General features: G+C 31.5%; 1 protein-coding gene across 2 annotated transcripts; it reads left to right on the forward strand.

Moving 5' to 3' along the window:
- The first annotated feature begins 2,477 nt into the window (after window positions 1-2,477).
- Window positions 2,478-27,266, forward strand: LOC143085245 (uncharacterized). Of its 2 annotated transcripts, XM_076261485.1 has the most exons (21): window positions 2,478-2,880; window positions 3,488-3,610; window positions 5,339-5,500; window positions 6,165-6,237; window positions 6,992-7,074; window positions 8,250-8,435; window positions 10,161-10,379; window positions 11,102-11,221; window positions 11,716-11,880; window positions 12,175-12,296; window positions 12,830-12,989; window positions 15,359-15,435; window positions 16,431-16,584; window positions 17,073-17,242; window positions 17,656-17,767; window positions 18,148-18,343; window positions 19,156-19,225; window positions 20,262-20,491; window positions 22,044-22,194; window positions 23,240-23,483; window positions 26,985-27,266. In XM_076261485.1, exons 1-20 carry the CDS (start codon window positions 2,676-2,678, stop codon window positions 23,471-23,473), a joined length of 3,012 nt encoding a protein of 1,003 aa, XP_076117600.1. In that variant the 5' UTR covers window positions 2,478-2,675; the 3' UTR covers window positions 23,474-23,483; window positions 26,985-27,266. The 2 variants fall into 2 exon arrangements, with proteins under 2 accessions (XP_076117600.1, XP_076117601.1); XM_076261486.1 differs by lacking the exon at window positions 3,488-3,610.
- Window positions 27,267-27,355: the final 89 nt, after the last annotated feature.

Genomic DNA, 27,355 nt, shown 5'->3' on the forward strand with positions numbered 1-27,355 from the left:
TGTTAAATAGTCTGCATGATGTAATAGTCTTACCTTATGATTTAGTATTACATATAATAAATCATTGATCATGTATTATAATGTATTTGTTACATTCATGGATTTAAACATGTCATTTTTTATTGTTTCAAACAAAACTATGAACTACATGTATTATTAGCATTCATATTAAAAATATATGACGGTGCATGACCCTCATTGGTAGTCAAGGTCGTTAAACTTCCTTCTCTTCGTCAATATAAGTAGCTTTAATCAGTATAATACTAACTACTTAAAATCTTAGTGAATCAAAAGCTGTATAGATAATTTCAGCTTCAGGTTTTAACCGACAGAAAACTTCACAAACACAACAACAAACAACATGCGATAGCAATCTCATATTTAATTTATTATGAACCCTATTATTTTTTTTTTCATTTTTCATTTTTTACCCCATGGCTGTTGTCAATGGTTGTACAACAAACTAGTTTAATTATAAAAAATCGGCACTTAAGAAGCGATCACTGTTACTTAGTAAGTAATAGTTTTGAAAGCTTATTCATGTGATGTCAGAAACTTCAGATCCTCGTACGATTGTAACCGGGAGACTGGCTACTGATTTGAAGTTGATAACGAGCTGCAACCCACGACCGGTTGCAGATGTTGGCGATGCCAACATAAACGATGACTAGGATCTAGTCACTTGACTGTGAATACTGGCTTTAACTCCACTTGTAGAATTAGACACAAGTCCTATGCAGTAGTTAACAATTTAATGATTCAGGATGGAATACATGTAGTTTTACATAATGTTACAAATTGATGTACTTTTACACATTGTAAAAATTGATACAAATTGACAAATCGAGCGGATGTTGCAAGTACGAATGCCCGACTCTCACTGAAGTTTCAAACTTCAGAAAACATATTTAAATCAAGAATTTACATGGTGACAATTTCATAATAGAAAGGAGATAACTGAATGACAATGAAATAATACGATAAGAATTAACAAAAGATTATAACAAAAATTTGTCGTTTGAGCTTTAGGCTAAATAGCGCCGTAATTGAAATGACTACAGGATTAATTATTCTTTACGTAAGAAAACTTAAGAACTATGTAAAGCTGTGACTTTATCTATTATTTACAAAAAGAATTATCTTGAAACAAATTTCTGACTTTAAGAAAATATACTTGACACTTAATTATTACTTATAATACAAAAAGCTTTATAAAGACAAATCGTTACATCATAATGAAATACTTTGACGGACAAATATTAAAATGATCACGATAAAATAATGAATAGTTAACAATAAAATGACAATTTATGACCGAACAGTTTGTCAGTGAAAGTTCAAAAGTATCAGATTTATGAAGAATACACTTTTCAAATAGTTCCAAATGAAGATGCATAATTTACACAAATTATCCCTATCATAGATTCCCTCCCCTTTGAAATTCAAAGCGTTCCCGCTTTGAGGTTAGACAAAACTATCTTCTACGGTAATGTCTGTTTTCTCGAAAATGTTTATTCCTATTAGCTGATTGATCATTTGTCTGTTGATGAATTGATTTTAATCGATTATCCCTATCATACGATCTTCAACCTTGAGCAAACCCTAAACCGTATAGCAAGCTTTTGCGTGTCCCGGAAAGATAAACGTGAAAAACATTAAATGAAAAACAAATATGATACGGATTATACAGGCGCAGAATGTCGCAGGTTAAAACATGCATGTTTAAATTCTGTAGTAAAATACATGTATAACTCTATTATCTTCATATTAGCATTATTTTATCAAATCTGTGAAACAGCCCATTAACGTTTCCTATAACGTAACTTTTTTCCACATAACCTTTAAAAAAAAAGATAAAAAGTAAAATGATATGTTATCAAGGAATAGGATTTCACACACTATAAAACTAGATTTACCAGTACAGACTACTGTCTGTTCACATTGAGTTTTCGTAGGGTATTTAATGAACTTATTATGTATGTGTTGCAGAAATCTGAATACATCACTGGTGCGCTACAATTCTAAAAATTATATGTGCAATAGCTGTCAGTGTAATTGAAACATTTGCCTCTGAACGAAAAGTCGTGTACACTTTAAAATCGACTATTTCCTTCCATCGAAAAAAATTGTGTCTACGAATGCAGAATAAAAAAAAAATCACATGAATATGGTATCTTAATATACTTTCAAACAAAACACAATTTTACCCCAATAAAAAGAACAAATGTCGCAATCTAAAATAACGGAAATATTAAAAACAACTTTAAAACGGTCATATTGTAAATGGTATAATAGAGCCGGATGTCGTTTTGGTAAATAACTATTATCAAATAAATTTCTGACTTTTGTTTAAATGCGCTTTTATAACTCTGTAATAACAACTACACAATGAATTTGTGTCATATTGTGTCATCATCAAGGTAAATCTTCGACTTGTTTTAAACCTGTCAGGTAAAATTACATAAGTCCTTCACATTTTAAGGACATTATTATCTATTTAAAGATTTAAACACAATGTTGGTTGTTTGTAAAAATTGTATAGACAAATGTTCTTTAAATATCTAAATAGACTTTTTTAAATCAACTAAACAACAAGTCACACCTTTAGTGGCATCGTGCAAACTTATAACAGCGAAGCTATTAACGTGTTGCACAGCCATGCTAGTGTTGTAAATATGAAACGAATTGTTCCGATATTGATAGTAATACCAATTCTTACTTCCGCATTTTACACGCGTCATTCCCCAGACACTAGGACTAATACTCATGAAACCATAACTGACGTCGGGACATTGCAGGCACTGTCAAGTTATATTTGGAAAAACAAATTAAAAAAGATTGGCTCTGAAATATCAGCTGTAGAAGTCTTTTATGAGAAAGGTAAGTGACAGTTTTAAAATAGCATACCGGAAAATATTCTTTCTTTTATGCAGCTTAGATTTTACCGGTATTGTGCTAATGTTTCCACCTACATTGATTGTCGAAGTTGTGAGCTTTGTAATGGTTCAAAGTGATGATGCAATTAAGTTATTCTTCTTTTCGATTTAATAGTTCATCTCGTTTTAAATCATCTAATATTGTAGGATAAAAATCAAGGGACGCTCACAAAACGTTTCAAAAGACAGGTATCACTCAGATACAGAATGATTTGGTATGACAGCTCTACATGTACTTTTTCATCAAATTAATTTACTTTTGGGGTATTTGAATTGTTTGCATTAGTGACCATCATTCAAAATAGTTACTTAGCTTAAAGTAAATAAAGGCAACAGAAGTAAACCGGTGTTCAAAAGTCATCAATCGATTACGAGAAAACAAATATTAGGTCAAAATAACATAGTAACACAAAAAAGTTTTAAAGATGTGTACTAAGCTGTTGACGAAATCGATTAAAAGAAAACAAATTTCTAGGTCTAAATATCAAAGTAACAAAAACACTCAAAACGTTTTCAAAATGTGTATTAAGCTGTTGACATTTGTATTTTAGATGCTACAAGTAAAATAGAAATGGGAAAATCAATAAATGCCATTATACAGGCAATTGCCGATACACAAGTGGAAAAGAAAGATACTGCCTACGTGCATTGTCATGCTGATCAAATATTACTAGGTAACAATATATTGATGTACAAGTAAAACATACTGCTTCGGTGAATGTCTTGTGTAATAAAACTTAACTCGTTTGTAGATATCATGCGTTAAACTTGGGCTTGTCTAAATCGATGTGCTAGTCGTTATATACCCAACTTAATATGTGGTATGACTGCCAATGAGACAACTATCCACAAAAGACTAAAATGACACAGACATTAACAACTATAGGTCACCGTACGGCCTTCAACAATGAGCAAAGCCCATACCGCATAGTGCGCTATAAAAGGCCCCGATAAGACAATGTAAAACAATTCAAACGAGAAAACTAACGGGCTTATTTATGTATAAAAATGAACGAAAAAAAATATGTAACACATAAACAAACGACAACCACTGAATTACAGGCTCCTGACTTGGGACAGGCACATACATAAATAATGTGGCGGGGTTAACTTGTTACGGATGGTTAAACAATTGTTATATCGATGATTGCTTCTCAAAAAAGAATTCACAACTGGGCGACTCGGAGACGAAATGCAAGTTAATGTCTACGTTTAGGTTTATATATGTCTGTCTTCTGAAAGACTTCAGTTTGTAAACTAGCAAGTTGAACGTTACATATCAGTCTAGTACAAAGCAGTATATATTTATATTCTTCTAGATCCAATCTTATTTAAACAAAATCCTTGAATTGCTCTTGTTCTTACATGTCGCGCATAAGAGAACAAAAGCAATTTAATGATTTAATTTGCATTTGATTATATTAGATCTAGATCTGCGGCTGAACGTTTTGCTGCAAATTTTTAACTAATCATTTTCCAAGGAGAGCAAGCGTTCATCATCAGCTAAGACACTTGCTATAAAATACAAGAATGACAGTGAAATAATCTGTTTGTATTTATTTGGTTTTAAACTTGGTCATAAATTAATGTTAGATACATATTAGTAAATATTTTGATATGTTTTGATATGTAAAATTTTATATCAAACAGTAAAATGATAATGAACTCAGAGGATCATTTAAAATGGAAAGCGCTAAAATTAAATGGCAGAATCAAAAGCTTAAGCACATCAAACGAATAAATAACAATTGTCATATACCTGACTTGGTACAGGCATGTAGAAAGTTGGATTAGACCTGGTTGTATAGCTTGCTAATCCTCTCACTTGAATGACAGTCGCATACAATTCTATTTTATTGACAACAATGTGTAACCAAACAAACAGTGACAGTCGCATACAATTCTATTTTATTGACAACTTGTGTAATCAAACAAACAAATGTTGTTCTTATTATGTTCTCTTAACTACAAGTACATCCAACAGCCTACACAATTCACAGCACTTTACAAATGAAAAGTAAATATCAGCTTGGCTTCTTTTAATAGAATGTTGCAAATGGTAAATAATATTTTACAGTAAAACAAGAACATGTTACTTAGATCATACACTATTCAGATAACTTTGTATCACATAGGAGTATAACCAGCCCAGTAGTCAGCCCTTTGGTGTTGATACATGTTTGTATATTTATTATATGGTCGTTGTTATAAATTGCCTGTTTACAAAAATATGAATTTTTAATAAGGATTTTCTTATCCAATGCATAAATTACCTTAGCAGTATTTGGCTAAACCTTTTGGAATTTTGGGACCTCAATGCTCTTTAGCTTTATAATTGTTTGGCTTTATACTTGTTTAGCTTAATAACCTTTTAGATTAATAATTAATTTTAAATATTGTAGCGCATCAACATGTGACATCGTGTAAGGATAAACTCATCCAATTGAAAAACGATGTAGTGGAGCTTCGAAAACAGTTGGGAGAATGTCTTTACACTGTACAGTCGTTTTACAGCAACACCAACTGGGTCGAAATGTACGGTGATGTACCTTATACAGATTTCGGTAAGTGAGGAAACATCGTTTAAAATATTAACAAATCCATCAACGATAGAAATGTTTTTTTCATGAATTGAGAAATTAAGCTCATAGTTACTTTCAATAAACTAACAATCAACCACACTAATCATTAATTTATATAGATTTAAGGTTTGCTATAAATGTGTTTGTCTGATACTAGAAAAAAAACTTTTAAAAATCTTAACCATACAATAATTTTCCGAAAACTGAATTGTTATAGAATATCTGCAGGGGGTTCGGAAGTAAACTTCATCAAGACATTTCCATAGTTGTGAAAAAGATAAAAAAAAAAAAATGGATAATTATTCCTTTTTTTCTTAAACGATCTGCAAAAAGATTTTTCGCCTTTAATCGTGACGTCACAATCACAAAATTAGATGAAAGCAATAAAATATCACGTCATAATCAACTTTTGAGCAATGAACAGTTGAGATGAACAAACCACACGTTGATTTCAAAATAAATATAAACAAGTTAAGGAAAAATATAAGAATAAGAGAAAGTGCTTTTTATGTACATTGCACTTTACATGATCGCTTTCGTGCTTTAGTTTTCTCTTGTACTAACAAATGTAGAATATATTTTCCAAGAAGGCTGCATACAAATTAAAAATAAAAATAGTTCTAACTATAAATTCTTGAAAATGTAGGTATAAAAGGGAAAAGACTTATGGCAGTTGCTCTACCAGAGGAAGATACATGTAAAGATGTCAAAAATATAGAGTAAGTGAAGTATGCTCTTTGCATAATGTCAATAACTTAATATAAAATAAATACACCAATAGCTCCATAGTTCTAGTACAATTTACAAAAAGTCCAATGTGTTACGAATTTTTACAGGACTAAAGCTTGCCAATGCCAACAACAACGTATTGTCGTAGTGCACGCTAGATTTGTTACAAATAGTTTTGCAATGCATGTACAAACAAGGACAAATATTTTTTTTACAGCACCCATTCCTATGTGGCATATTGACAAAATTTTCCAGAAAAAAAGTCTTTTAAGATAGGGGGGGGGGGGTAATTCTAGTAGATAAACTTTCACATTTGCTAACATGGTCGAAGCTGGGGATACGTCACTAATTTCTGGCTATGAGACGTAAATAGTAAATGCCTCATTTGTGCAATATTAACGGAGCATGATTTCAAAGAAATACTTACAATTATCATTAGGATTGACTAAACAATTGTCCAAAATTGTTTTAAAATGTGATATTTATACACCCCGATATAACCTTTAATCACTCTTATAAAAATTCTGCACCTGTTTTTGCACTATACAACAGTCCTTTGTCAATGGGCATAATACAAATCTTCAAAATAAGCTTCAGATTATGATAGTAAAATTAGCCATGAGGAATTTCAGTCCGTTTTTTATTGTATTTAAAATCATACTTGTTACCGTACTATATCTTTTGTCAAGTCAACCTGTTTTGGTATGAATAATTTGCACTGATATATTCAATGTGTATTTGCAGTTTAAACTGTGAACAAAATATCATACTACAAAACAAGTTAACCAGTGGTTACCATCATGGAAGGGGGAACATAAAACCTACAAGTAAGATTAGTTACATGTACTTGTAATAGATGTCATGGTTGCGCAACAAATTATACAAAATATCCAAGACTGATACAAATTAAACAGTTTCAATGTTTTAAGATCAAAGCTTTGATTTTCCTCGGTAGATTATGAGATTTTTAGTACAAGAACATCATGATCAGCCATAGATTAATAATTTAGACAAGTCGTTCGACACGTTTTTCCTCTTTTTCAAGCCTTTGTACTTCATTAAATAAAAATTGAAAAAAGTATATGCCAAACAACCTATGATATCAGATGTAAAATACAAAAAAAGGATAACAAAGATCAAAGTGAATATTGTAAAACACCCAATCCACCATCAAAAATAAAAGACTTATTAAGGAAGACAACGAACATCAAACTATGGTTCAAATGAATAACATGGATACGAAACAAAATGTTGTGAGATTAAATAGTGTTAGATGCAAACGAAACCTTCAAACCTGTTACCCATATAGACCATGTCATAAGATATATTGAAAAACGAGATAGTTGTTAGACGTTATGAATCAGTTTACACACAACAAAAAGATGTCCGCAAAATTGTGATACAATTGGACAAGTGATAAAACAAAGAGTGTGGATCTCGTGCTTGTCTCTTTACACAAAAAGGAGTAGGTTCCAGACTTCGGGTGCCTGTGATTACACATAACCAGGGGAGGGATCTGGACGTCGAGTGCCTGTGTTTACACAAACAAAGGGTTGAGAATCACTTCGACACGTTCAACGCTAATTTCATTTTGGACATTTCTGCACCTTGGTAAAAAGGGTGAATGGGGCGTTTAATTAAGCAAATTGATGAATTTATACTACAAATAAGAATTCGTATAGGCCAAACCCTTCTTTTAACCTTCATATTGATTTTGCGGGCAGTTCGTCATTTCAGCATGCGCGATAGCGTATCAGACATTGATCGATAAAGGTCTCCGAATTTCAATAATTTACGTTTTCAGTTATAATAAAATGGTTTCAAAGACAAACATTAGGAAGTACAAACACGATATTTATATGTCATATCACTCATATTTCCGACATTGTATATGGTTTCAGATGAGTTGCGGCTCATTGAAATCGGTCTCTTCTTTTAGTAGTATATACTATTATTTTCCACGGCTGTTCTTATTCACATATTTAATCATCTTATTCTACAGGACCAATAGGTTCAACCACTGGAAAATGTAGTCATGGTGGGCCGTACGACGAAAGTCGTAAAATGGTAGCAAAATGTGGGATAAACAAAGAAACATACACAGAACATTTATCTCCACATCATCATCTTCATTATAGGGCATATATATCTGCTGTTGCCGCAACTAAAGACTTTTTTATAATGGAAGGTACTTGAAATTCATTTAGATAGTTACAATGTATTTGGTCTTGTGAATGACTCAAGATTTAGAATTTAGCTGCGTTAGTTGCAAAATACCTTAATTGTATATTGACAACATTTTGATGACTTCTAAAGACAAATAAACTTATCATAGATGCCAGGACATAATTTAGTATATATACGCCAGACGCGCGTTTCCTCAACAAAAGACTCATCAGTGACGTTCGAATTTAAAAAAGCTAAAAAAAAAGGCCAAATAAAGTACGAAGTTTGGGAGCATTGAGAACCAAAATTCCTAAAAGTTTTGCCAAATACAGCTAAAGTGATCTATGTCTCTGGTAGAAAAGCCTTAGAATTTCAAAATATTCAAAAATTTGTAAACAGTAAATTTATAAATATAACCATATCAATGACAGTTCATGTCAGCACAAGAAGTGCTGACTACAAAGTGATCATCAGATGAAGTTGACTAGAAAAGCGCCTCGGACATATAATTATACTCAACAAAGTGTAATCTTTATTATTTACTTATAGTGATCAACCATTTTCTTATTGTGATGTTGCTGGTTAAGTTCAATATACGTACTGGTGTCAGCATTAATTTTCTTAATATCTTATAACGTATTTTAATCACTTGAAAATTAAATGGTTGGCATTTGAAGCAAGAGCTGTATACCTTTGTTGACGTACAACCTTCAAAATTCTTCAAAACTTTCAAGTTGTAAAACATCTATTTAAAACGTGTTGCATCAATAAGGAACTTTAATGATTTATTTTCGCCTTAGAAACTCCATGAGAAGTAATATGTACATGTCTAAAACATTGTGATTTTATTTAAATCCATCAAAGTTAAGCTTAACTGAATACAAATATCACTAAAAAGTTTGAAATTTCAAATACAATAGTATGGCTAAGGAACAAACGATTGGTGATGTTATAGCTAACCTTTCTTTAAAGTCATATGAAACTTCAAATTAAAACAACATTTCGCTTATGTTTTTTTTTTTAACTAAATGGCTAGTTTTTATTATATTTAAAAATTTAAAAGTACAAATGTACATATGCTTTTTTCTATAATTCTATAATTGGACCAAAGTCAAAAGAAATTTACTTGTTTTTGATTGCTTGCTTCCAGCAAACAATTAAAGTCATAATAAGGTCCATTTCTTGAACAAAGATGGGATGGGTCACACTGAGGTCACTTTGCATACGGAAAATATGTCGGGAAATTGCTTCCTGAAAGGAAGCAATTAAAATAAAATTCTTCTAAATATGAACATATTAAAGAATTGTTCGCTGTTATGCATTCCGTATGCAGCGTGACCTTTCTTGTAAAAATGTAAAAATCCGGTGATTGCAATACTCAATTGATAATGGAAAACCAAACGTAAATAACGCTCCGTAATCAGGATAAACTGTTATAGTTTGTTGTACCTTGTATGCACGTGCTTACCTGAATATCCATGTTTCTTATTATTTACAAACAGGTGACAATCGTTAATATTCGACTTCAAAACCCGACTGTTAATTAGCTGCCGTATTTTCACAACAAAACTGTTTGATGTAGATATGTTTTGACGATATCCGCTATTTATGCGAAAAAACTGATAAAATCGTGCACAGAAGACTAAGTTTATGATATATGTATACAATGGTTCAAGAATTGGATTAACATTATTTTCACCAGTCACTCGTTTCATATGACTATAATATTTATCGTTTTATATTTAAGACACCGGTATTCTTAGTTTGCTTGGAGTTAAAACGTTCGACGAAATATTCCACATCAAAACGAGAAAAGATCTGTCATTAGCGTTTGTCATAGACTATTCAGGTTCCATGAAGGAAGAAATTGCTGCTGTTAAAGAACAGATAACTCAACTTGTGACTGCTACAATAGGTTCTGACAATGAACCAGCTGATTATGTATTATCGCTGTTTAATGATCCAGGTTCGTAAATAATCAAATCAATTATTATCGATTCAAAAAAGAGATCTTGAAAAAGTACCATAGTATTACTATTCGCAGTCCAATATTCGTTTAAAGACAAGAATAACACAGTTACCATAGATCTGATAGAATTTAACGTACAACTATCTTTTTTTTAAAACACACAAGTTTTAATACAAGAAAAAAATTCTGAATAAAATATTTAGGACTTAGATAAAAGTCTAAGTATAAAAGAAGAAGTGGTATGATTGCCAATGAGACAACTCTCAACAATAGACCAAAATGACACAGAAATGAACATTTATAGGTCACCGTACGGACTTCAACAATGAGCAAAGCCATACTGCATAGTCAGCTATAAAAGGCCCCGAATGGACAATGTTAAGCAATTCAAACGAGAAAACTAACGTTCTTATTTAAGAACAAAAAATGAACGAAAAACAAATATGTAACACATTAACAAACGACAACCACTGAATTACAGGGTCCTGATGTAAGTGTAAATATTGCTTAATTGGCATGATCTAATTCGACTGTTATTATAAAAGAGCAGTAGAAATTAACAAATGGGTTATTCAAACTCATAAGTCGATGGCAAAAACACATGTTTACAAACATATCATATATTATATAAAAAAAATAAAGATTGAGCAATTCGTTTATACAATACTGATTTAATATTATTCATAGCAACTGATGATTCAGTTTATTTACTTTCTTAGTCACACTGAATGAAGCATTTGTGTATAGAGACGGATATGAAATGATTAAGAAACTCGACAGTATCATAGTAGATGGAGGCGGTGACTGTCCTGAATTCGCAGCCGATGGTATTTTAAAAGGTAAACATCCAATTAATGTGTTTTATCATAATTTAATACGTAGCACCATATATTGTACATGTTGTACTTAACTACCTTTAAAATGGAATAATAACATGTTTCTGCATCAGATATATGTACTTCTACAATTAATGTCTCTTCAGTGATGATAGAGGTCCAAAATATAAGAACGTCCAAAGCTCTTTTCCTTTAAGGCTGAGATATCCATAATTATACGTAATCTAACCAAGGAACCAGAGAGCTAACTAACAATTATATAAGTCAATAAAATAAGAATCTAAATAAAAAAGAACATAAAGACTCAGTCCGTCATCTATTTAATTTTCTGCTACGGCAGATGCTAGTTTACACTATCTAAATTTAATCTAAGTAAATCAATTAATTATACAAACTTCATATGGGAGAATCAATTAAAACTAACTTAAACTTTATCTTTCGATCTCCACTGCTGAGAGTTTTGTTAATGATGATTGGTAAAGTCGTATTCTTTGTAGCCATCAATAAATCTCGAAATGGTTCTACATTATTTGTGTTTACTGACGCTGACGCCAAAGATAACGATAAACAGCAAGAGGCAGCAAATATGGCAATGGCTAAAACTATCACCATAACCACATTTTCGACCGGCACCTGTTCTAGACGACGGCGATCAGTGCACAGTAAGTACACTTGATTAATTGGTTGTTGTTTACTGTCACTGTCAGTAATATTTCGCTATTTCGTTGCGATCAGTTTTTATTTGTGGAGGAAGCTGGAGTGTCCGCAGAGAACCACCGACGTTTGGTAGGAAAAAAAGTCACAACCTCAGTACTTAAAAATCAATCAAATCGCTTTTGTACACAATTGTTTCTTGTATTGTTTGGGCTATTCACTTCAATTTCTGTTATATTTTATTACACTTTCTCGATCAATGGTTTATTAACTTTAGTAACTCTTTTATTTCCTATTGTCAGATATACATGTAAAGCGAAGAGATACTACATCATTCTTTCAGCGTCTAGCTCAGGCAACAGGAGGAGAAGTTTATCGTACAACAAAAGAAGAAATAAATGTTGTACTGAATGATATTATTGAGGTAAGAATAGAAAACTAAACACGAAAATGTTTTGTTAGTGTCAGCTTTATACCTCTTTTAATGTTTCTATTATTTAAATTGTTTATGTATTTTATTATATATTTTGACAGTTTACGAGTTAATTTTGCAGTGTTACTATTGCTGACCTCTATATTGAATTATAGAGCATACAATTTAATGACCAGTCGTATGTATTGGTGTTTTGTTTTATATATATAATCTCTCATTAATAAAGAATCCACATTATCATCAAATCTTTATTCAGGTACAGGATTGTGTTTAAGTTCGTTATATTTGCCAACTTCGTAAATTATTACAAAATCATTACTATATTCGCAAAGTTCGCCATCTTCGGCAACATTATGTTTGATGTACTTTTCGCAAAAGTTTGCCTATTTGAATTTTATATGTACTGTTGGCCCTCAACCAAATGTAAAGAAAAGTATATGAACAAACCTAATCAAGTTGAAAGGGCATCATAAGTGCCCCACGGTCGACTAATTTAACATAAATATTATCTTTATTGTTACCAGAAAACATTTCCTGTTGCTGAAGTAATAGTGGATTCATTTGAATGGTCACTAACATCCAATGACAACACAATGTTTGTTGTTGATAGTACAGTTACAGTTCTCAAGGTTGCTGTGTGCTGTTCAGGCGAAGACAGCGGAATAGAGCTGTTCTACCCGAATGGTAATGTTTGTAAGGTTGTTCACAACAACAAAAAGTTCAAAATAACAAGCCTTTTTTTAAACTGTTGTAAACTCACAGATTATAAATAAAGGAACCAATAACACAGCAAAAATGAAGGGTCTGTGTGTTTGTTTTCGAGATATAAGCCTGATAATCTAGCGAGCACTGTGTTGCTATCGTTTTTTCAGATGTTAAACAAGCACTGTTTTTCTTTCAAACACTATGAACAAAAACAAGGATTTATTCATATAAGATTTAAATAAAAATGTCTTATTAACTATACACCTCGCCAAAAGATAAGCAACACCTAAATAATTTTGCTTCTATTTTTGGTTTTTAAATAAAATTTGATACTGTTTTGTTTCCATATATTTCGTTAATCTATTGTAATGAACCGGTAAGAATTCAGGTATAAATCATATTCCTAGTTACATTAAAAAAAAGGTTTTCCAAAGCTACATACAAGTTTTTTCCATGCAAGTTTCGTGCAATGAAATGTAACTGTTAACTGTAGACTAAATTGTGCCAATTTATGTGCCCGTAGACCAGTCAAAGGACCGTTACTGACTCGTAGGAATCTTCAAGCTCGACATCAATGGTCACATGGTCACTGCAGTTGAACTTTGTGACAGTGGTGTTAAGGCCATTGGTCTGACGAGAGCAGATTCCTCCTACATCGCATTGATGAGCGCATGCGCGTATGGCATCTTCGGAATACAACATACAGGAAACAGCACATCCTTGGAACTACAATGTTCGGTGGTGGGGTTTGACAGTTGGGGGATGCTTTTTCATTCGACTGCAAAATGAACATATATGTTCTGGATGTGACTATGACGGGTCAAAAATATCGCGATAACATCATCCGGGATATCGTTGTGCCACATATTAACAATCACAATCTTGCAACTAGACAGATATTCATTGTTGATAATGCCACACAGAGCACGCATTGTTTAAGATTATATACGTCAGGAGGTTATTGACACTATTCCTTGGACACTCATGTCACTGGATATGAATCCCATTGAGCATGTCTGGGATGATATTGGTCGAAAAATCAACAACAGTGTACCAGCTAGTAAGAATTAACAGAAATTACCAGCAGCTATGATTGAAGAAAGGCAAACAATTTATGTTAGAACATTACGATGCTTAGTTCAAAGCATGATACGACGAATGGATGAACCTTTCCGGAAAATTGGATGTTACACTCACTACTGACCTAAGTTGTACTTTGATTTATTCACAAATTGTCACTCTCGAGTTTTGAAAAGAATTTTGTGTATAGTGCAGAGCTTATTTTTAAAAACTTCAGTATAAGTTGAAACCTTATCTTGTATTTTATTTTGCCATTTTTCAACCATTTGTCCAAAATAAAATAGTCAAAGATTCAATTAAACAAACAGTCTAAATTTTCACTTTTCAATTGACATTTTATATGTTATCTTATAAAAACACAAATTCCGTTCATTGTTTTGATATTTCGATTAGTTATGAATTCAGTAAAAAATGATTCTGGAAAAGAATCAGGTTTTGCTTAACGTTTGGCGGGGTGTATATAAGTAAGAAAAGTAAGGGTTGGCATAAACAATTGTTACTGGCACTAGATGGTTGAAACTAGAGGTTCTGAATATCTTATAGAAGGTCAAAAACGAAAGTTGCAAAAATCCTTAAAATAACAAAAAACACGATCTATTTATCACACATGTTCATATTGGTTTATACGTATAAAATGTTTTCTTGTTTGTACCATCAGTCGTCTTATGGAACGTTTTGGAACAAGTACACTAAAACAAGAACAGATTTATTTTTTTTCAACCAAATTACCATCACAATAAAACATATTTATCTATCAAAGTAAACACATCCTAGATACATCAAGCAGGATTATAATTGAGTTCGTCCAATGCGTTTTTCGTATACAAAAAAATCCTCAGTGACGCTCGGACCAAAAAAGATAAAACGGCCAAGTAAAGTTAAACACTGAATAGCATTTGGAACATAATATCCAGAAATATTGTGACAAAAGCATGCATTGGAGGCCTTCGGCTGGTGTCTGCTCTGTGGTCGGGTTGTTGTCTCTTTGACACATTCCCCATTTCCATTCTCAATGTTATACATCAAACTAAATATTTTTTTTATAAGAATTGTACTAGTATAATATCAAGTTGTGCGAAAGGTTCATATATTACTCTCTAAACAATAAAGAATCGTTAAGAAGCTGTAAAAGATAAACACAAACATCTTTAAAGCTACTGTGATTTTGCTCCAGAGATAGTAGACAGCTTTATTATTATACTTAAGGTTAACAGGTCTGTATTTAATGGACGGTATGCTGTATTTGTAAATGTATGTGTTTTTTCCAGGAACAAAGGAAACATTTGCAAGTAGATTATCACGAAAACTGGTCACTAAGAGGAAAGAAGTTATAATTTCCCTTCAGGTACACATGATTTTACATTTCATTTTATATTTCCCTGCCAGAGTAGCATATTCATTAAAATCAAGGAATGGTAATTGGTACTCATTTCATTGCCTGAGTGCAAAGATTAAATCAAGGGCTTTTAATTTAAAACTAACAATATAAACTAATAAATCTCAGATGCCTTTAATTTGAAAGAGCTACAAAAAACTGCGAGTAATTGCAGACCTGTACTTACTGAACTTTTTGTAGTGGAGATATAAAAAAGAAGGTTTGGTAAAATTGCCAATGAGACAGCTCTCCACAAAATACCATATGACACAGAAATTAACAACTATAGATATAGGTCACCGTACGAATGTATGAGAATCCTGTCACGTCCGGTCTGTGTTAGTGGTTTCCTTGTATCGAACTGATGAGTTGTGCTCATTGCAACAGATTTTTTTATGGTTTGTTCTTATGTTATACTTTTACACCACGGTGTCATAAAAGTGTGAGGGTTTGGAGCCAACAATCTATTATAACCACGTCACATTCTGAGTGTGCCTGTTCCAAGTCGGGATCTATTAATTCAGTGTTTGTCGTTTAACTGTTATTTGGGGGTGTTTTCCGTTCATTGTTTTGTACATTAATCAGGTCGTTAGTTTTCTGTATTCAAATGATTTACATCTACATTTGTCTGCCTCTTATAACTTACGTTGCAGTATGAGTCTAGCTCATTGTTGAAAAGCGTACAGTGACATACAACTGTTAACCTCTATGCCATGTCGTCTCTGGTGGAGAGTTGTGTCTCATTGACAATCATACCACATCTTATGTTTCTATATATGCATGATAACAATGGCAATGACAAGGTTGTGTTTGTTGTATATGCAGGAAACGTTATATGTAGATTTAAATATTTGTCTTTTAAATGACAACATGTGTATTCTTTGCTTCATATCTTAAACTATAAAAAAAATGACCTAAGATTAAAATGAATACAATTATAGCCGATATATTTCTTTAAATTGCAGCGTCCACCTCCAGGCATATATAATCTACAGAGGAAATTATCTAATAAATGGTCAGTTAATGTTACAGCTCAAAGTCCAGTTAAACTGGAAACAGAGATACTTGAATATACTGAAAGTGGTGCCTTACCTATTCTTAAAGGAAGTCCTATTGCAGGTAAGTAATACAACATCTTACTAAGTATTCAATTCTTTGTTATCTAGTTGAAAATAGGTCATTTTATAAAAATGTTGAAAAACACGTAAACACGTCTTTTTCTTATATAATATTAATTTATAGCCATTTCATTCTGTTCTTCTATTGAAAGGCATTGATGAATCTGGTACTACGTAATTAGTTATGATTTTTCAAATTACATGTGTTTAAGTAGGAAATGGTTATTGGTTATTTTTTTCATACATGTCATGTAACCAAAAATATACTTTTTGATATACTAAACATTTTCCTTAATTTGTAAAAAAGAACTATACATTGTATGTTAAAATTTATAACCTCGGAGAAAACGGGACTTGTAAAGACATTATTCTCACTGATATGTTAGACAATGAATTGTTCAATTTTCATACTATTCAGACAAATAATTTAAAGACACATTATCAGAATTCAGTTTTTTATGCGGTATTTATTTTGTCTTTGATTTGTAGGGAAGAACTATACATTTTATGTTAACATATATAACCTCGGAGAAAACGGGACTTGTAATGACCTTATTCTTACTGATATGCTGGGCAATGCATTGTTTAATGTTCCTATTATTCAGACGACAACGCTTATGGCTGTAAGATGTGCTGCCATATTCACTACTCCTAATCAGGTATGAAATACTTAAAAAATCGTTGTAAACACAACTGTCATTTTTTATTACTTGTGTCTTTTTATTTTTTCATAAATTTAGAAAAATCTGAAAAATCAGAAAAATCTGTGTTGATCTTTTATATCTTCAATGAGAGATTTAAACTGCCATCTTATTATTGGTCAAATGAAATATATACCAGAATACCATTTTTCAAAACTTTCCGACTTTTGATGCTCTTCAATTTTTGATTTGGGTTTCCAACTGTTTTGACTTGAGCGCCACAGATGATTCTATTGTGGACGAAACAATCCACTGGCATACCCAGCTATAAGCCCGGATGATATAGATAATGCATTTGTCCTCTACAATGACCACCAACAAACGACAACTACGTATGAAACAACAGTGTCTATTTGAAATTATCGTTGTAGTTTTTCCAACTGAAGTTAAACGGAACAGACAAGAACGGATTTGAATTTTCCAGAAAGAATTCACTAGTTTTTAAACCTACAAATGTTAAGCTAAGAATAATTCCGCCTGATAGTGAGTATATATATATAAAGATTAGTAATGACTTTAACATCAAAACATTAAACAAATCTGAATCGATCAATTCTGCATATTTTGAAGTGTTAACACACAATTGTTATATCTATATAACAGCCTCAGAGCCTGCATCTTTCAGACTTAGTTTTAAATACATATTTTGTCTTATTCGAATGTTATTATAGTGTGATTCTTCAGAGATTAGTCACAGAGAAGTTTTGGTTAATTAATTTTCCTTTCTTTTATCGCAATATTCTATTCCGATCTTTGTAATAATGCAATCGATTTTCATCCAACATATTACTATAAGGAACACTATTTCGCGGAGAAATCCTCTTTTAGAATCATTCAAATTACATTATCTAATTCATGTATAGGTGCAGTAACTGGAAAAGAAGTGTTAGTATATTATGAAGTTGAAAATACAGGAACAATTAATGAAACTTATGAAGTAGCGATTTCAGACGACCATTCTGCTTCCGTATTACCAATGAGAAGACAGCATACAATTTTAGCGGGAGATAGAAGTAATGGATCGTTTACTATGAAGCCTACACTAACATCTAGTATCTTGTATGTTGCTTTACCATTCATATGCCAATATTGGTAAACAAAAGGAGTTCTGATTATTAGCCGCTAATTGAGAAGGATGATTAAAACAAATACAAGAAAATACATAATGAAGTATATTTCACAGCAATTCATTAGGAATAACTCTTGTGTCAAAATTTCAATTTTATATTGATAGATGTTATTTGGTAGTTCTAAGAAGATGTGGTAGGAGTGCCAATAAAAAAACTTTCCATTCTAGTCCAAATTAGTCATTTACTTGTGACTTACTATAACACACAATCAACAAGACAATAAAAAAGATCAGATCTTTACAGTATTTTCACATTGTAATTGTATTAAATGTGCCTTAAATTTTCCATTTCAATCTTTAAAATTCATTATTGCCTATATGAACCATCAATATGTAAGCATTAGTTGAATTTTTATTGTGTTCCTGAAAAGAAAATACATTATGATTTATGATACAATCCGGCTCATTTCAACAAGATAAAATATGTCATATTGATGAAATTAAAAACTACATATCCGTTCATAATAATAAATTGTTAACGAATACTTACATATTTTGAAATTTTTATCTTTTATATTGTTCACGCATTGTTGTCAATATAAGGGAACTTGATGCGACTGTCATACAAGTGAGATGTTTAGCTAGCTATAAAACCAGGTTCAATCAACCATTTGCTACATAGGAAAATGCCTGTACCAAGTCAGGTTTGATGTGTTTGATTGGGGACTTTGCGTTATTGAATTCTCCTCGAAGTACAGTATTTTTGTGATTAAATTTTATAATATCAACGTAAATCTTGTAGGAAATATGCCATAACAGTTTACCTAGGATCCTCATCAGAAATAACACAAAGAATTTCAAAAACGGTTCTCGTAAGTATACCTTAAAACGTTTTGTATAACAAATGAACATACTTTCGTAACATTCTTCATTTATGAGTACAATTAACAAAAGCTATTTTTTTTAATGAAACTGACATATAATTATCTCAGAAATAGTTGACCATATATGCATATTGATTTGACCTCCATTTTGGTCCCATTATGATCATATTGCATATCAAGTATGCATATTTATTTAACAAATGTAGATAAGTGTTATTTTTGTTTGCATAGCTCTAAGCTAGTCCCCGTTAGTTTCATCAGCTGATTAGTTAGTTCATGATTTGTAAAAGTCTACGTGAATCAGTTTTGGTAATTATAAAGAAACATAAGTTCCGAGTATTCAGTCAAAGTTGATCTTGGATGACTTACAGTGTAGTTGTTTTAAATCCATTTGGTCATAAAGCTAATGATAAATATCCAATTAAATCCAAGAATACGCCATTATACGGTTAAAATTAAAATATTTGAAACTTCTCCGAAAAAATATTCAACACTTTTCTAAACAAATATTTAACACAAATTGGTAGATTTTCAAAACGCATAACCTTCTCTCATTTTTACGATTAGGGATGCAACACAATTATGATTGCACATTTCAGTAAAATTAAAGATTGTTTTTTTGAAAAACCAACGTGTATTTTGATAAAGAAAGAGGTTGAGACATTTTAGAGATGTTATAATATTCTCTCTCAAATAATCTTTATTGTAGAACATACATGTATTTCAATTTGATAAAAAAAAAATAATGATTAAGCGCTTTATTATGCTGTTAAAGACAATATCATAAATTTTACATGTTTATTGTAAAGTAAAAAGCACCATAAGACGTGAAAATCTCGAGTTCTACTTTCCAAAACATTAAATAATTTTGTTCAGGACGTCTTTCTTATACAGCTTATTAACTTTGATTGTCTTCTTTCTTGTTACCCCTACCCCGAAATCAGAACAGGAATAGAAAATTAGTTCAGGTTTTCCTGCTTCTATAAAATAAATTGTACGATTATGTTGAAATTGATCTTTGAAGGTAACTGACATTGAAAGACCAGTTTGTACAGTTGTTACTGCGAATGGATCTTGTAATAATTCGTCATTGAATATTACACAATGTCATAAATATAAATGGTTTGCAAAGGCTGAGATTACATTCAAAGGTACTGAGCTGGAAAATTTGACTTCATCCGTTGGGTCAGCAACTGAATTAGTATATGATGATATGTCCGGTCTGAGGCATGGTCCTGTGAATATCAGTATCAAGTAAGTATTGACCATTTATGCCAGTATTTATATTTATGCTTTGTTCAATTAGTGTATTATTTGTCTAAAAGGAGACAGATTTGTAAAAGCAAATTGCTTGTTTCTGAATCCTCAATATTCATTTCATTTGTAAATAGTTATCAAAGGTACCAGGATTATAATTTAGTACACCAGACGCGCGTTTCGTCTACATAAGACTCATCAGTGATGCTCATATCAAAATATTATTTGATGTTAGATTTATCTGAATAAATATTGTCTAAGTAAAGTATTAATAAATAAAATAAAGTATTTGGGTAGCATTTTAGTATTAAAGTGGAATACGATTTCTTATCTTAACAATAGCTTGGAGCTGTGAATATCCGTTTTAGGTTAACTTTGTATTATTGTGATGGATCACAAGTCCTTATCAATAAATAGTCATAGTTCTGTGAATATAATCATTAGTTAACTTTTATAATCAAAGGAAATTGGAATTTTATCTAGTCAAAGCCATCGTCTTTTGAATATTAGTATCAAGCTTGCTTTGTTATCTAAACGGAGTACAAGCCGTTGTTAAGTCAATGTCAGATTCCTGTAATATGAGTGGCATTGTACTGTAAATATCAAATCGTGGTCATTTTAATATCTTTATGAGATAAGCATTATATTTTTTAATGCAAAATGCTCTCTTTCTGGTCATTGACGTGGTACTGTGAATATCAGCATCAAGTCAGCTTTGTATTAAACATGTTAAACACGTGGAATTTGAGACCTTATCCAGTCGTAATGGTTTGAACCTGTGAATAAGGGTATCAAGTTAGATTTGTATCAATTAAATGAAATGTATTCCTCATTCAGTCAATTTCATGATCCTGTATTAAATTAGCTTTGTTGTAAACGCAGTTAATGACATTCCTATTTAACACTATCTTTGCAATACTTATTGAGTACTTGTTAATGTATTTTACAAATCACAATTTATATCTTAAATCAGCAAATACCAATTAAAATAAATTTTTGATATCATAATTGTATAACACTTTCAGAAATTTCGGTGATATTTTTCCTCTAAATAATGACGATTTCAGAATGTACAATAGAGAGATTTATCCTGTTTGACCTACTTTTAAAAAGCTTATGCTTATGATTTAGATGAATCCTTCTTTAAAAATGATATCTAGTATTCTGATGGGAAGCTTAATACTGAAATTTAGAATAAAGGAGATGACTTTTCATTTCCTATTGTTAAAATTATTCGTCTTTAGATGGTGACGTTTCCTTGGCAACATCGTATGGAATCTAAATGCCTCATTTATTTCAGTGACAAAACTTGGGTTTACGTTCTCTTTAAATCGTGGTATCTATGATGAGTTTATTTGCATTTAAGTAAAAAGATAACAGATCAACGTATATTCGTATCACACAAAAGATTTATATATATATATGTATACTAGCTTTAATAAACACATTTTTCTCCTTATAGCCATGACTGATATATATATATATATATATATATATATATATATATATATTCCGTATTGTATTAACATATTTCCTCATCTCACCACAGAGGGAGTTGTTGTACACCTTCAGTTGTTCTTGCTGCTGTCGATACTGATGGGTATATAGCGCAGTGCAGAGTAGAATTTTCAGGAGGTCTAATTGTCACGCCAATGGAATTCAATGACCTCGATAATTCCCCAGTGGCGACAGATAAATCGGTAACATAATAATTAGTAATGTATAAGAGTATTGATTCTTCCAAACTGAAATACACAACAACAAAAGATGTCTGAAGATGGTCAAATAGTCCATAGTACTATAAAACATCATTTAGATTATGTTTAACACAATGCATACAAAAAGACCTGCATTTAATATTCCATCAATAATCTCGGCGATAGAACGTACACTTCAAATCATTTATTTCAAAAACGATCATGCAAAAAGATATACATAAGAACATTAAGACATCAGTACATATATAAATATACAGTGGTTGGTTAAAAAACTAGGTTACAGTAAAAATCTAAATTAAAACCATACTCCAAGTTAAATTCAAAACGGAAATTATCTTAACAAATGGCAAAATCAAATCATTAAACACAACAAACCAATGTCATATTCTAACGTTTAAGGTAACACATGTTTGATTTAACCTGTTGTAAAGATAGTTTTTCCTCACACTTGCATGACAGATGCCTATAACTATATATAATGATAACAGTTAGTGAACCAGTCAAACAGACGTAATAAATGTCAAAAATTGGGGTACAGCAGTCAACATTGTCTTATAACCTTAATCACTTTAAAACAAACAACTATATCGGTTAAGAAAAGCAAAAAGAAATATAGACACAAAGCTGTTCGAAATGGCAGAACAAAATACCCAGAAGTACCATAGTACAATAACACAATGGTGGAGTGTATGCTTACTATCCACGCCAAAAGGATATTCCCTGAATTGGACTAAAAGGTGAAGATAAGATATAAACAAGGACAAACAAAAAGAAACAAAAAGAACACTTAAACACGTAATCCAAATAATAAACAACTTCAGTACCAGGATTTTATACTTCAAGACTATCTTCGGACTTTGCGGGAAACTAGGTTATACACTAGCCGAATAAAGCAAAACTTCAATTTGAGAACTATGTATATTAACTATGTATAATTTCAATTTAGTATTAATACTATTATAACTTTTCATCAATTTTATATTACGTAAAATATAATGTCTAATGTCTAAAACCACTTATTTTTTAGGATGGTAGTTACACAGTAATTGTCATAGCGATAGTAGTTGGTGTCATTATTGTTGTTGTTTTGTCGATTATAGGGTTCATTGCTTACAGAAAATTTAAACAGGCATCGTATAATGTAAATTATAATGTAAACCAAAGCATTAAAGAAGGAATAGACAAAAATCAACGCCCAAATATTGTAGAATATCATCCAGTGAAATTAGAAGAGGTTAGTGACGAGAAGGAAAACCTTTGAATGACATTTAGTCCATCAGCTAGTTCTCAAAAGCGCGCTAGTTAAGGAGTTTGTGTTACACCCCAGGGTACCGCGATTTTTTTTGATAGAATTCAACTTCATTATCTTATTGATAAAATACAAGGTGTTAGACTAAAAAAAAAGTGTCCAAAAGAGGTTTAAAAACGTCCCTTTCAATGGTCCCCTCATTTAGCAATCACGACTAAGTAATTTTTAAATAAGATTTTTAATATAAAGCAATTAAAAAAAATAAAGTATATGTTTAAACAACTAATACAGATACAAAACTTTCATATCAATTGTAACTCGGAAGATTTTTTGTTTTAAAAAAAATGTTTTTTTACATCAAAAATAATCCGATTTTTTTTTGTTCAAATTAAGGCATATTTTCTCCTTTCATAAAGAAATTCGTTATACAATTACCCGTTTTAGTTAATTAAACTTGAGAATTAATCATTATGCAATGTTTAAATCATTTGCAGTATTTATATATCGTCTAAAATATGAATTATTTCATAAAATATATGTACGTGCAAATACTCGTGAAATACCGGAAATCACCAAACTACCGTCTTTGATTCAGTATACAACATGTACAATGTATTCACACATAAGCATTATCAATTTGCAACTGAAAACACACATTTAATTGTCGATTTATGAAGTTTTTGTGAAACAAATTATTTTATAAAGTGAATGTGTAACGAAATATTTATGAACAAAATACAAATTAAGGTGATTTTTTTGTGTTCAGAAAAGGTGCACCCTATCGAACTCAATAAAGGTGTGCTTGATAACATTTTGTGTTTTAGCTATGTAGTGATTGACTTAAGATTGTTAAGTCATTCAATCGACAAACATCGCTTTGAACAACGAACGTCAAATAATCAGTTGTGGGATTTGATAATACTTTTTACTTTCTTAGGTTTCTTAGAGATACCAAAAAATGGCTTTGTTGGTTTCAGTTTAAATAAAGATTCTGATAAACATTGGTTGCTAAATGCACATGAAAGAGCTTCAATATCCTTAAAATGTCGACAGTTGGTAGGGATGGTTAACCTTGAAACATCCGCCCAAAAAGAACTCAGACAAACTCGAATGAAGCGAGACGAAACTGATGTTTTGAAATTGTGTCAGACACTGCAAAGCTGGTCAAATCCAAACATCTGAGCAGTTATATGGCTTGTTCTCGGGTTCTGTTGCTTCTTCGGAATTAATGTGCGACCTTCTAAACGCGTATGAAAAGGGAAAATTTGCTACAGAAATTTTTATTACGGAACGGCTCATTCAAAAGTCAACCGATATCTTCAAAACACTCAAAAGAAAATCATTGCTTACATTTTTAAAAAAGGAAATAAAAGGCAAGCAGATAATGGCTGATAAGAACAACAAAATATTGAGAACAGATGCAAAAAAAATGTCGCCAGCTTGTCATAGCCAAGACAAGATAGTTGGTTTTGCGATACATTCTCCAGTTTAAATTATGTCCTCTTCCAATGTTTCTTGTAAACTTTGATGGTACACATGTAATGAAAAATTAAAATCTGTCCTAGGTGGTCTTTTAGAAAAGGGCATTCCTTAGGAATTTGATGACATGACAGTTATTCAATTCATTACTAGGATACCAAGCACTTTTTTCGATTTGGCAATTATTATTTAAAAAATCATCCTTTTTAGTTTCAAAAAGAGGTCCCGCATTGATTTTGTCACTGATTATTATCCCACAATATTCATAAAGAAATTAGAACGGCAGATCCTTGGGAGGGCATTTATCAGTACGATAAGTTCTAGAACATCAAAATCGTGTTCTTGGGAATGGAAGAAATGGTTGTTAGTTGGGGGAAACAAAGTTGCTCTTGTTGAATTCTTTGGTTTGGAAAAGAGTAAACAATCCTATAGATTTACACTTGAATGTATTGATTTATTTGTATCACATGGAAGTATGTGCCACAAAATATATGTTAAAAATGAAATAGCGTAGAGTGGTGTTAGCTTATAATCAAACAGGAAGAAGCCGATAAAAATGTTTCTTAATGCAAAAACATGCAGCTGACAAAGGTTACGACTCCATTGGAAAAAACCTTCTGACACTGATGTGGAAGTATTGGCTTACTATTTCCACAGTTGCATATCAATTCTAATATTGTTAGTCTGACAGATACATCTTCCAAATGCAGATTATCAAATGTGCAATCAATGTGTGCGAAATTTGGTGAGCATGTTTGTAGAAAACTACCAGGATTTCACGCCAATACAGGTTATGATTCAGTAAGTGTTTTGTCTTGTAAGGAAAAAAGCAAAGCATTCGCCTTTTTGAATTCCATCTTGGTGAAACCTCTGAAGAGGTTGGCGAAGAGTTGTCAAAACACTCGAGAGGTTTTCGTGTTCTATACATGGCTACGAAATTAAAAATATAGATGAATAAAGATCAGAACGTTTTGAAATGCAAAAGATGCAATGTTAAGACACATTAAACAAGCTAACTTTCAGACGAAGATTTGGAAATCTGCTTTTAAACACAACACTGGTCTGTTGCCAAATAGCTATGGTTGGATCGTTTAGAACGCTTTGATCAGTATCAATTGGTTAGACCAACCACCAGCGTTAGATGCTTTGATAATTCTGATGTGCTGTTCATGTAAAGCTGGTTGTGCCAACAAAAGATGTTCATGTGTTCAACACTGTGTTGAACAGATAGCTGTATGTTAATGCTCGAAAGCTTGTAGATATAAGGATTACCAAATCGTTGATATTGCTAACGATGACGACGAAGATGATGTAAATGATGATAATGATAATTCGGTAGATGCAGGTCACCAAACTGATGATGATTCTATGGATTGACCTTCTGAGTGACCTTAAAATGTGGTGATTCGGTTGTTGAAAACAATTTTAAAAAATAAAGATCTAGAAACCCTGACATTTTTGTGTGTTTTAATATGAGAGTTATTTCATGAATGTGATGTATAAATACATGACAGAATCGTGCATTTCTGGTTGCTTATGTTTGGGTTTGTCGTGGATTCTATGTTTTTGAGTCTCTACTTTAAATGTTTTTTCAACAGCCTTTAGTTACTTTATGCGCTATGTTTCAATGTAAAAAAATATATACCATTTTATCAAGAAAATTAGTACGTATGCTTCTTTTCATTCAAAATCAATGACTTTTTGAAATTACCCTCCCCCTTTTTTCTTGGTCCTCTACGATTTATAAAATAGTTAAAAATTAGCCTGCGTTTTAATTAGATATGATGTGTTCCATTTAATAAAAAGAATAGTACTGAATACTGGTTATTTTTTTACATTTTTCTGTAAATATGTGCAAAACAAAATTTTTGATATACCCTTAAACACGTCCCCTGTTAACCCCTTTTGGACACTTTTTCAGAAGTCTAACACCTCTTAAAATATTCTTCAGATATTACTCTTTAAATTTATACAAAAAAATTGCGGTACCCTGGGGTGTAACACAGAATTGAAATTTTGCCCTACCAGCTGATGGACTAATTAGCAACATATCAACTAAGTAATTTCTGCTTGAATGGTTTACAATATTAGGCTCTTTTATTTCTTTGTAATACTATCTTTTGCATCATAACATTTATTTTGTTTTGTATGTATGGATCTGCGTTGACTGTTTGCATATTATTTTTTTTCACATGACTTTTTTATGTATAATGTCTGTTTGTTGTGCTATCAGGATTTTATTTTTATCACACTTACAACTGTCATGTAATATTTGCGCATGTACAAAATATTGTATGTTTACTATTTTTAAAATATGATTAAATGGCATTGTCTTTTTCTTATATGCTGTAGCGAGACACAATAGATTTTCAATATTAGACGATTGTCACCTGCACGGAATTTACTGCGAACATT

Source organism: Mytilus galloprovincialis, chromosome 8, assembly GCF_965363235.1.
Source record: "Mytilus galloprovincialis chromosome 8, xbMytGall1.hap1.1, whole genome shotgun sequence".
NCBI lineage: Eukaryota > Metazoa > Mollusca > Bivalvia > Mytilida > Mytilidae > Mytilus > Mytilus galloprovincialis.